This window comes from Miscanthus floridulus, chromosome 7 (genome assembly GCF_019320115.1).
Source record: "Miscanthus floridulus cultivar M001 chromosome 7, ASM1932011v1, whole genome shotgun sequence".
NCBI classification, from domain to species: Eukaryota; Viridiplantae; Streptophyta; class Magnoliopsida; order Poales; family Poaceae; genus Miscanthus; species Miscanthus floridulus.
This window is the reverse complement of record NC_089586.1, coordinates 79,701,026-79,712,913: the sequence shown is the minus strand read 5'-3', so window position 1 is coordinate 79,712,913 and position 11,888 is coordinate 79,701,026. Positions and strand designations below refer to the sequence as shown.

Genomic DNA, 11,888 nt, shown 5'->3' with positions numbered 1-11,888 from the left:
TCTGCTGCCTACCATGTCCATTGGATGTCAAACACTGCTCGCTCGATGATGTCCCGGCCACCTCAATTGCCACCCATTGAACTACCACCATCGCTGGCAACTTGCGCTAGCCATCCTTCTAAAGCCGTCGATATTGGAGGCCCGAAGCCTCATATTTCTAACCCTAATCCCCCTTGCCACTGCCGACCTCGACCATTGCCCGACACCCGCGTGGTGAAGTTCCACTCCCTTATCCCCGAACAAGAGGAAGAAGCGGTTGGCGGCTTAGCGTCTGTTTGGTAGGGTTACTCCTCAGCACTGGCTGTAGCTTATTCAGAGTAGCCTTACCAAATGTTTTGTTGGCTTCTTCAAAACAGATTCAGCTCGCCAAACACCCTAATCAAGTCGCACATGTCCTTGCGTTCCTTGCAGTCGCTAAGCACGCGCGTCATAAAAAGATTGTGGCAATATTCTGTCTACACTATGATGTGCCCCCGTAGCCAGCGACTCCCGGCTCTTGCAGTTACAGCGAAAAAACCAACGAGATCACAGACGATCGACGACCACCACACACCAGTCGACCCACACTTCCACATCAGGAGAGACAGGGTCCCACGGCCTTGGAGAGTGGCATTAACCCGCCGGCCGGCTCGCACACCGGCACACCGCACGCGCGCGCACCGCAGACAAGACCCGAACGCGGAGCGTGGGCAGACCGCACACGCTCGTAGTCGTGGACTCGTAGCCGCGGCCGCAGCAGCTGTTGCGCCTTGCGCGTATCGACCACCTCCCTCCCGCGCCTCGGGGATCGAGCTCCCGCTCCCGCTCCCGCTGGGAGGGACGGAGCGCCAGAAGGCGATGCCCTTTTGGTGGCCGAGGAGGAGGTCCAGGCCGAGCTCCAAGCGCAAGGACGGGCCCGTGCCGGCGTCCGCCTCGGCCTCCTGCTCGCCTCGCCACTCCGTCGACGTCGTTCCACCAACCGCGTACGCATCCGCCAGCGCGTCGCCGTCGGTCCAGTGGGAGCGGGCGTGGACGCGCAGCCTCGGCTCCCCGGCGCCGGCGCCGGCGCCGCGGGGCGCGGATAGGGCCGCTGCCGCCACGCTATGCGGCGGCGGCGGCGGCGGGTCAGGACCTGGGGGAGCGGCGGCTGGGCGTGGGCAGGGTTTACCGCTCCCGCGCCCTGCTGTGTACAAATCGGCGCGCGGTGGCTCGCCGGTTTCGAGCGGGAGCTCGTCGGAGTCAGACGAGGTGGTGGATAACACAAATTACAGGTACAAAAATGCTGCATTTACGCGGGATACGTGCTGCTTCGCAGTTTCCTTCATCGCCGTAATCTGTACGATGTACCTTCAGCGTGCGTGAGTACAGCGAAAATGATGCGATTAGTCTATGTCCAATGTCGTTGCATGACTACACAAATGGAGCTCTGTGGTGATGTGGGTGTGTGCAAATGTCAGTAATTTAGTGGTTTCCGGTTGAGCGCCATGACTAAGGAGCAGTGAGGGAGGTTTCGCACCAATTTCGCCCGTTGACCCCCTCCGCGCTTGTCATCTGCCGACTGCCGTGCACACGGGGAGTCAGAGGTCAATGGTTTGTCATCATGTGAGAAATTGCAACCAGGCGTGTTTCACTTGGACAAGTCTTTGCTTATCCTTGCAGAAGTTGGTGTGCATGCTCATCAAGTCATCAATCTTAGTCCTGTGACAAACCTAGTAGCTTACTATGTTATATTGCCATTTGAATCATTAGTTTTGCTGTTATCTTAGTTTCTATAATTCCCTGTAAAGCCAATCTTTTGAACTACTAGGGTTTTTAGTGATCCTTTTTTGGATTATTTACATGTGGTATTCAAGCATTTATTACCATTAATTTTAAGTACCACCAAAACCAGCTGACAAAGGCCTAATGAAGACTGGATAGTTCATGGTGCAGGATAAGGCTGTGTTTAGTTCCCAAAAAGTGCTACACCAGCCATCACATCGAATCTTGCGATACGTGCATGGAGCATTAAATGTAGACGAAAAAAAACTAATTACACAGTTTGGTTGGAAATCGCGAGACGAACGTTTTGAGCCTAATTAGTCCATGATTGAACACTAATTGTCAAATAAAAACGAAAGTGCTACAGTAGCCAAATTCCCAAATTTCGCGAACTAAACACAGCCTAAATACACTTTTTGCATATACAGCAATGATCACTTGGTATAAGACCATGGGTTATCTGGCCTATTAAACACAATAGTCAATTAGTTCGAGTTCTTACCTCAGTTAGTTTTGATTTCATAGAATTCCTCAAAGGTTCTAATAATCCAAAATCTCCCACCCACACTCCGGATTTTTCTATCTTGAATTTCCACACTTTTTCCTATTGCTTTGCCCTTGTCAGAGTTGCATGTTTATTATTTTCGTCTGTACCTGTTTTGTGCCTCTGACTATCTGTCATTGTCAGTCCTGTTATGTTTTGTGACATTTTCTATTCCTTGGTGCAACACTGCAACCTTTAGGTATGTGGATCCATTTGTCTATCCTGGAGCAAGAACTATGCCACCTGATGCACATAAGCGCACGACAGAAGAAAAACACCTTGTTTCATGTAGTGCTCCGCCTCCGCGTGAGCACCATAAGTTTTTTGAGGTGCCTGTCACCAATGCCAGAGAAGTTCATTTGCAAAGCTATGAAGCTGCAACTACTGGGACTACTTCGCGTGGTAGAGTGTTTCATAAAAATGCTCGTGCAAGAACGAGGAGTCTTTCCCCAGGACCAAGAGGGCATGATTTTGCTTCCAGTTTTGCAGCTCCAGGAGACCTTGGGGTTAGTTCAAGGTCAATGGTTAAAATGATGGATGATCTGAAGAGTCAGTCTCAACCCTTTTTTGCGAGCAGTCTGTCTCGACCCTTGCCTCGTCCTCCGGCTCGTATTGCTAGCTGTCCCATTCCTTCATCTCCCATTGCTTCTGCCCAATCCCAATCACAGTGGAAAAAGGGGAAGCTGTTAGGTAGCGGCACATTTGGTCAGGTTTACCTTGGATTCAACAGGTATGAATTCCCTTATGTATCATCATTTTAATAAAACTTAAAGTTCCATTCAGGTCCTTTGTTACTCGGTATATTTGTTTTGGTTCCTGAAGATATAAATATAATGGAAAGACAAACTCATTTTTATAAACTTTTGTATCGAAGTGGATGTTTTAATTGTTGAAGTTTATGTGTAGATTCCAACTCTGCAAAACACAGCTTCTAATAAACGCACTCTTTTTGTCAATGTTGGCACACCAATTCGTTACTAGGTGTAATCTGATATGCAAGATCGATTTAGACTGTCTGGAGTCATTTGGATTGCCATGTCAAATTCAGTGAGCTAAAGGAATCAGGAAATGAGAACTATCAGATACATGTTATGCTTATTGTTTTCTTTGACTAAAAAATGATATATCTTTCATTTTGTTGCATGACACTAAATGAAATCTGAGAACCATTTCTAACTTCTACACTCTTGGCTCTTCTATCATTAGAATGTTGTGTTTGATCTTAACCATGTCTTATATAGTGAAAGCGGGAAGTTTTGCGCAATAAAGGAGGTGCAAGTTATTTTGGATGATTCAAAGTCAAAAGAACGCCTCAGACAATTGAAGCAGGTCATTTTATGCCCCAATTTCATTGATAAGTCTTCTATAGATCAAAGGCAATTGTATTGATGTAAATACCTGTAGCATGTGCCTTTCTGAGATGTAGATCCTGAATCATGTTGATTCTTTTTATTAACTTGTACAATTCTTGTACCACAGGAAGTAGATATGCTTAGACAACTCTCACACCAAAACATTGTGCAATACTATGGAAGTGAACTGGTGAGTTCCATGTTGCAACTGATAACTATACCATTTGAGTGCCCTGCGACCACAAAAGTTTTGTTATGCAATATTGCTTATGTAGTGTGTCAAGCCACTGCTGTTGCCTATTCCCTTCTCATTTGCCTTTTTTCTTTGAACTTCTTTCTAACTGTTTCCCATTAAGTCATTTCATGCCAAGAAAAAAATTTGTTGCCTTTGGTATCAAACGAATGTACATAAACTTTCTACATGAAGTGCTGATTATGCTTAGACTTTCCTAATACTATATGATTTTGGGCAGACTGATGAGGCACTGTCCATCTATCTTGAGTATGTTTCTGGAGGTTCAATCCATAAATTGCTTAGAGACTATGGTCCTCTTAAGGAACCTGTGATTCGTAACTATACTCGGCAGATTCTTTCTGGACTTGCCTACTTGCATGGTAGGAAAACTGTGCACAGGTACTGTGAATGATTTCACACTATTTCTCTTTCTAAAGTTAAAGTTGAATAAAGCATTAGTATAACACTTCGTAATGCTTTATTTGGCAGAGACATAAAAGGAGCAAACGTACTTGTTGGCCCAAATGGCGAAGTCAAACTTGCTGATTTTGGCATGGCTAAACATGTAATGCAGTTTCTTTCCATTTTCCAGACTTTTTTTGTATTTTTTTTTGTGTGTGCCTGTGTTTAGGAGCATTATTGGAACCTCACTCACCCCCACACTTGCATTTAGCTAGGCTATAGTTTGTCTCCATGGAGCCAACCAGGTGTCATAGTTTGTACACCTAGCTCCTCCTAGATTGAATCTCATTTTATAGACACTTTTCCCTGTGAAGGATGTTGATAGTCATATTCTGTTTTCTGCACTCCATAGCATCATAATATAACTGAAGCAAGCATGACTCTGATTGCTACCAGTTGATCTTTTTGCAATATAAAAAGGCAACTAGCCAAAAGGAGATCCTTTTGAGTTTTTTCCCCCTATCTCACATTATTTGCTTATATGAAGCAGATAACATCTTTAGCTGAAATACACTCATTGAGAGGAAGCCCATACTGGATGGCTCCTGAGGTATGCTGTTTTCTATCAATGACATTTGAAGAGTTTGTCAATGTATGGTTTCCATCTTCAAGAAAAGTTGTGTGAAGTACTTCAAATTCTTCAGGTTATAATGAATAAAAATGGGTACAGTTTTGAAGTTGATATCTGGAGCCTTGGCTGCACAATTATTGAAATGGGAACTGGGAGACATCCTTGGCATCAGTATGAAGATGTATGTCTTCACATTTTGTTACATTTTACTGAAATATTTCCATCCAACTTGGATGAGTCACTTTGCTTCTTATAGTCAAATTAACTAGCATGTACTTCATGATTTTTTGGTGCTAATGTCCATTTTGCCTCAACATGTGGCTTTCAGGTACCTGCAATGTTTAAGATAGTTAACACTAACGATATGCCAGAAATCCCAGAGAGATTTTCTAAAGAAGGGAAATATTTCCTTAGTTTGTGCTTAAAACGTGATCCAGCGCAGCGCCCATCTGCAACTCAGTTGCTGCGTCATCCTTTTGTTCAAGACAATCAGGTAATAAGAGGGGGCCAAATGCAATACCACTTTGAGAAACAGACTATTTTCTCCTGCAGAGGCATGTCATAAAAAAGTGACTTACCTGCTTATCCATTTTTAATAAATATTGTACTAGTTTCATAGAAGCTTTTCCGGTCTGTCAAGGGCGTCGAGGGATAGGGTAGGCGCACCCCGGCTACGTAGTTCGTAGCCGCGATCTGTGTTGGGGCGAGGTTTTACCCCTCAGCGCCCATTTTGTTGAGAGAGGGAGAAGGAGAGATAATTGTTCTTGCTTAATCCCAAATGACGGATTACAAGGACTCTTATAGGCCATAGCCTCAACAGACTCTCAAATCACTCTTAAATCAGAGGCCCCTTGATTGGCTCTCCTTTAATCTAGCCACTTTCTAAACCGAGCCTTGCGTTGGTGCCTGCCGTGGTGACCGCGGCGCCCGCGTCGCCCTGGCGCGCTGCTGCACGCTGCGCATCTCGGGCCCTTCTATTCCTGGCGTATGTGCGGCCCCACATGACATCTCTCCCCCCATCGAGGAGCAGCTCGTCCTCAAGCTAGAAGGCCGGGTACATGGCGGCGAAGGCCTCGACGTCTTCCCATGTAGCCGATGTAGCCGACTCGCCCTTCCACTGGACAAGGACCTGGCACACACCGCGCGCCAATCGTGCCCGCATGGCCCGCTCCGGCTCTGGAACTGACGCACCATGGTGGATGGGGGGCAGTGGTGGTGGAGCATCCGGTGGCAGCCCGCGGAACTTCTTGAGGAGACCGATGTGGAACACATCGTGCAGCCGAGCGCGAGGCGGAAGGGCCAGGCGGACAGCGACGTCGTTGATGAGTTCGACGACGCGGTAGGGGCCGAAGTAGCGTGGCTTGAGCTTGCCGGTGACGGCCTGGGGAATGGACGAAGCTGCTCGCTAACGAAGACAAAGGAGGGCCCAATCGCCCACCTGATACGCGACATGACGGTGGAGCTTGTCGTAGTGCTTCTTTTAGACCGCCTGCGCCTGCTCCAGGCGATAGCGGATGTCCGCAAGGAACTCGTCACGCTCCTCCATGTTCCTAGCGACGGCGGCCACCCGTGTGTCCCCCGTCTCATAAGACCGAATGGTCGAAGGATCGCGCCCGTAGACGACGCGGAACGGCGTGTCCCGCAGCGAGGACTGGTAGGCGCTGTTGTAGACGTACTCTGCCCATGGCAACCAGCGCAGCCACTGTCGAGGTCGATCGCCGGTGAGGCAGCGCAGGTACATGACGATGACGCGGTTGGCAGCTTCTGACTGGCCGTCGGACTGAGGGTGGACACCGAGGTCATGTGGAGCTTGGCGCCCATCAGGCGCATGAGCTCTCGCCAGAACGTCGAGGTGAAGACCGGATCGCGGTCGAACACCATGGACTGGGGGACGCCGTGAAGCCGCACTATGTCGGTGAAGAAGGCTTGCGCGACGGACTCGGTGGAGTACGGGTGTGCCAGGGGAATGAAGTGGCAGTACTTGCTGAACCTGTCCACCACCGTCAAGATGACGGACTTGCCACGGACGCGCGAAGTCGAGCGCGATGTCCTTCCAGACACCCTGGGGTACGGGCAGGGGAAGTAGAAGTCCTGCCGGGTGGAGGTGCTCCGATTTGTACCTCTGACATGTCACGCACGAGCGCATGAGATCATGCACCAGCTGTCGCATGTTAGGAAAATGAAAGTCGCGTCGGAGGCGATGTAGTGTGCGCTGGACCCCTTCATGCCTGTCCTCGTGCACGGCCACCATGATCTCCTGGACGAGCGGGGACGCCAGGGGGATGTAGAGGCGGCTGCCGAACTGGACCATGCCGTCGACGAGCGTCCATGGTGCGCCGCGGGAGCCCGCACGGAGCTCGTCCCATATGGCGACGAGGGCAGGGTCGGTGTCCTGCGCTTGACGGAGGCGCGTGACGAAGTCGAAACGCGGGGCGGAGATGGAGAAAATGACCCCCTCGTCCGTGTCGCGGCGAGACAAGGCGTCCGCCACCACGTTCGCCGCGCCCGGCTTGTACTCGACGGAGAAGTCGAAGCCCAACAGTTTCCCCACCCAGTGGTGCTGGGGAATCGTGGCGAGACACTGATCCAACAGGCACTTGAGGCTGTAATGATCCGTCTTGACGAGGAATCGGCGGCCCCAGAGGTACGGTCTCCAGTGCCGTATGGCGTGGACGAGCCAATGAGCTCCCGCTCATAGGCGGCGAGGGAGCGATGGCGTGGCGTGACGGGACGGCTGAAGAACGCAATTGGGTGCGCGTCCTGGATGAGCACTGCGCCGAACCTGTGCGAAGAAGCGTCGCACTCCACGACGAAGTCCTTGGCGAAGTCCGGCATCGCCAGGATCGGGGCTGAGGTGACCGCCGCCTTGAGCGCGTCGAAGGCCGCGGCTGTTGCGTCGGTCCAGGGGAACCCTTCCTTCTTGAGGAGGGCTGTCAGCGGCGCGGCGACGGAGCCGAAGTTGTGGACGAATTTGCTGTAGTACCCGGCCAAGCCGAGGAAACCGCGCACCGCCCGCGCCGAACGTGGCACCAGCCAGTCATGGATGGCCTGCACCTTGGCCGGATCCATGGCGACGCCCGCCTCGGAGACGACGTGGCCGAGGTACGAAACGGAGGCGACGCCGAAGGCGCACTTCGCCCGCTTGACGAAGAGATGGTGCTGGCGCAGCATGGAGAGGACGACGCGGAGGTAGCGAAGGTGGTCGGCCCATGTCTTGTTGTATATCAAAATGTCGTCAAAGAAGACAAGGACAAACCGGCGGAGGAAGGGTCGTAAGACGTCGTTCATGAGCGCCTGGAATGTCGTTGGGGCGTTGCACAGCCCGAACGACATCACCAAGAACTCGTAGAGGCCCTCGTGTGTGTGCGGAACGCTGTCTTGTGGACATCACCCGGCCGCATGCGAACTTGGTGGTACCCGGAGCGAAGGTCCAGCTTGGAGAAGAATCGGGCGTCGTGGAGTTCGTCGAGCAGTTCGTCCACTACGGGAATGGGGAACGCGTCCTTGACGGTGAGGGCGTTCAGGGCGCGGTAGTCGACGCAGAAGCGCCAGGATCCCTCCGCCTTCCTGACGAGGACCGGCGAAGAAAACGCCGACGCGCTGCTGCGGATGATGCCCTGCTCCAACATGGCGACGCATTGCTGCTCCAACTCGTCCTTGTGGGACGCAGGGTATCGGTACGGCCGGACCGCCACCGGCTGCGCACCCGGCTTGAGGACGATGCTGTGGTTGCAGGCGCGCGGAGGCGGGAGCCCCTGGGGCTCAGCGAAGACGTCCCCGAAGGATGCAAGCAGTTCGTCCAGGAGGGACTCGCTGGCTGTCGTGGTGCGGACGCCGGGCGCGCTGGTCGTCGCCACGCCCGTCCAGCACACGGCGCGCCCCTGACGCTGGAAGGACATCTTCCGCGCGCTGAAGTCCCAGAGCACCGGCCCCAAGGTCGCCAGCCACTGCGTGCCGAGGACTAGGTCGTACCCGGCGAGTGGCATCACGAAGAGATCGACGCGGAACGTGTCGTTGTCGGTGGTGAGCGGTGCCTACCGAATGACGCCAGGGCAGGAGACGCGCTCGCCATTCGCCACTGTCGCCGTGAGGCGTGGGCGACGCTGCAGAGGCAGCCCGGTACGGAGGGCCACGTCCTCGGCGATGAAGTTGTGCGTGGATCCCGAGTCGAGGAGCGCGGTGAAGACGGCGGCGCCCACGGCCACCTGGACCTGCATGGTGTCGCTGAAGGACACCCCAGCGATCGCGTTGAGGGAGAAGTGCGGGGCCTCCTCCCCGGCGGCGTCCTCATCAGCAGCGGCCCCGTCGTCGGTGTCGTCCTCGATGACGCTGTCGAGGAGGAACAGCCGCTTGCAGACCCGATTGTGTCCACGACCGAACTTTTCATCGCAGTTGTAGCAGAGACCGAGGCGACGACGCTCCTCCTGTTCCGCCTAAATCAGCCGACGAACCGGCCGGCCCTCCACGGTGATCGTGGCCGGCGCGGCCTTGTCTGCCAGGGGGCGCCGGCAGGAGTGGCCGATCGCGTGGGGGAACGCGTGCCGCGGGTGCGACGTAGCTGTTCCGCAACTCGATCTTGCGGGCGAGGCTCATGGCCGCCACCAGCGACTAGGGATTGTGGATCTCCACATCATGGCTGAGCGTTGGAAGGAGGCCTGGCGGTGAACAGCTGGACGCGCTGTGCCTCGTCCAGGTGGCCTGTGTGAGGTAGCAGGGCCTGGAACCGGTCCTGGTACTCCTCCACGGTACCGGTTCAGGTGGCAAGCCGCCAACTCGCCAAGGGGGTTGGATCGGAGGGGAGGCCCAAAGCGCAGGTGGAGGAGCTCCTTGAAATGGCGCCAGGAAGGAGTACCCTCGTCCTGCTGGACTTGGTAGTACGACAGCTGGGCGCCGTCCTCGAGGTTGTACGACGCCATCCAGACTTTCTCCTCCATGATTCGTTGTTGATGAAAATAAGATTCACAGCGATTGATAAAGATCAGGGGATCCGACTTGCCATCGTAGCGCGGGAAGTCGAGCTTTTGGAAACACGGCGGCCGATCTTGGTGGTGCTCCCCCGACCCGGAGTGTGCGGAGGTTGACGATCCGCCCGGCGGCGGGCGCGCGGCGTCCAGGCGCTGGATGGCCTGGGCGTTGGCCTCCACGGACATCTGGAGGGTCCTGATGGACGCGACCAGGGAGTCCAAGGTCGCCTGCAAGGCAGCGTTGGCGGCGTTGTTGACGGTGTTGTCGCCCATGGCGTCTACGCGAGGCGAGGGTGACGGCGCGGCGGCTGAGGGTGGTGCGGCGGCTGGGGTTGGCGAAGGGGCACGGGATGAACTGGATCGTCTAGACCGTGATACCAGGTTGTCAAGGGCGTTGAGGGATAGGGTAGGCGCACCCCGGCTACGTAGTTCGTAGCCGCGATCCGTGTTGGGGCGAGGTTTTACCCCTCAGCGCGATAATTGTTCTTACTTAATCTCAAATGACGGATTACAAGGACTCTTATAGGCCATAGCCTCAAATCACTCCTAAATCAGAGGCCCCTTGATTGGCTCTCCTTTAATCTAGCCACTTTCTAAACCGAGCCCTGCGCTGGTGCCTGCCGCGGTGACCACGGCGCCCACGTCGCCCTGGCGCGCTGCTGCACGCCGCGCATCTCGGGCCCTTCTATTCCTGGCGTATGTGCGGCCCCACATGACACGGTCATGTTAATGACTTAATGTTTGTTTGCAATGATCTTGATAGCCTTAAATTTGTTTGCAGTCCAACAAAGAACCTTCATTGAAGAGAAGCATTGCTCCTCTGCGGGGCATTGGAGGGATAAGAGTGCGAGGTTTTATGGGATCTTCCTCAGCATGCGTTTCACCCCACAAAACTTCCAGGCACAGTAACCTGCATTTACTAACCATTCTTCTTTCCGGTTCATCCAATCACACCCAGTTTTCTGACTGATAATTCTGCCATCATCCTGCAGCAGGCATATTGATGTGAGAGCAAACATGTCTCTCCCAGTGTCTCCATGCTCAAGCCCGTCACGCCAGTTGAAGCAATCGAACTGGAGCTGCCTTGCTTCCCCATCACATCTGGCATTCTCCTCGGGATCTGCAGCCCATAACCCAGTCAGTTACATGCAGAACCAGATGAGAGGAAGCGACTCAGTTCCAGATCCTTGGCGCGACATCAGCCAGAGACCGCAAAGCCCATATGGCTCCCCAAAGGGATTCTGATTATGATCTGTAGAGCTGTAGGAGACTATCAGTTATCGATATTTTTTCATGGCAAAGTTAGGTGATCCAGGAGATGTTTGCATTGATAAATCCTTGGTAACTAGGAATCCTGATTGCTCATGATCTGATTTATTGTGTAGATGAAAAAGAAGGTGTAGCTGATGATTGTCAACTATGTGCAGGTGTTGTAAATGGTCACTGTACACCCTGTATATGTATATTAAATATGACGATACCGATGATTCTTTATGTAAAATAAGTATGCCTTTCATATATAAATAAAGTAAGAGAAATATGCACACCTTAAGTTTCTTCACCTGCATGTTTATGTTGTGACTAGCTGTGAGCCATGTGATAGGACACATGGATGGACCATGTGAGCCAGTCAATTTTCAGTAGCTGGACTGGCTTTTCTTTTGAGAGGGTAACTAGATGTATGTGGCTATTCAGACTTTCAGATGGCAGCGTTTAACTCAACCTAGATCGCTAAGAAGTAAAGTACTCTAAACGCCTAGACACACTGGAGTTGCAGGTTTGGTGTGATACATTGCGTATTGACCCTGTCAGTTTTTTTCTTCGAGCGTGCCATAACACGTATTTCATTAACAGGGAATAGAAAACCTTACAACACTCAGGAACGGTAATTACCAATTACTGAAATGAGGACCCGGTGAAGCAGAAAAGCCAAGACAACCAAGAACAAAGCCTGTACCCCAGAGGTAGCACCGTGCCCAGAACCCCTTTCGAAGAGAAACATAAACTAACATAGAAGCAC

General features: G+C 52.5%; 1 protein-coding gene across 4 annotated transcripts; it reads left to right on the top strand.

Moving 5' to 3' along the window:
• Positions 1-587: 587 nt before the first annotated feature.
• Positions 588-11,420, top strand: LOC136467142 (mitogen-activated protein kinase kinase kinase 3-like). Of its 4 annotated transcripts, none has more exons than XM_066465721.1 (11): positions 597-1,250; positions 2,484-3,014; positions 3,526-3,613; positions 3,764-3,826; positions 4,110-4,270; positions 4,361-4,436; positions 4,824-4,883; positions 4,978-5,085; positions 5,233-5,397; positions 10,650-10,768; positions 10,864-11,420. In XM_066465721.1, exons 1-11 carry the CDS (start codon positions 838-840, stop codon positions 11,111-11,113), a joined length of 2,034 nt encoding a protein of 677 aa, XP_066321818.1. In that variant the 5' UTR covers positions 597-837; the 3' UTR covers positions 11,114-11,420. The 4 variants fall into 4 exon arrangements, with proteins under 4 accessions (XP_066321820.1, XP_066321819.1, XP_066321818.1 ...); XM_066465720.1 differs by having other exon boundaries at positions 605-1,250; positions 10,861-11,420; XM_066465723.1 differs by lacking the exon at positions 2,484-3,014 and having other exon boundaries at positions 588-1,250; positions 10,861-11,420.
• Positions 11,421-11,888: the final 468 nt, after the last annotated feature.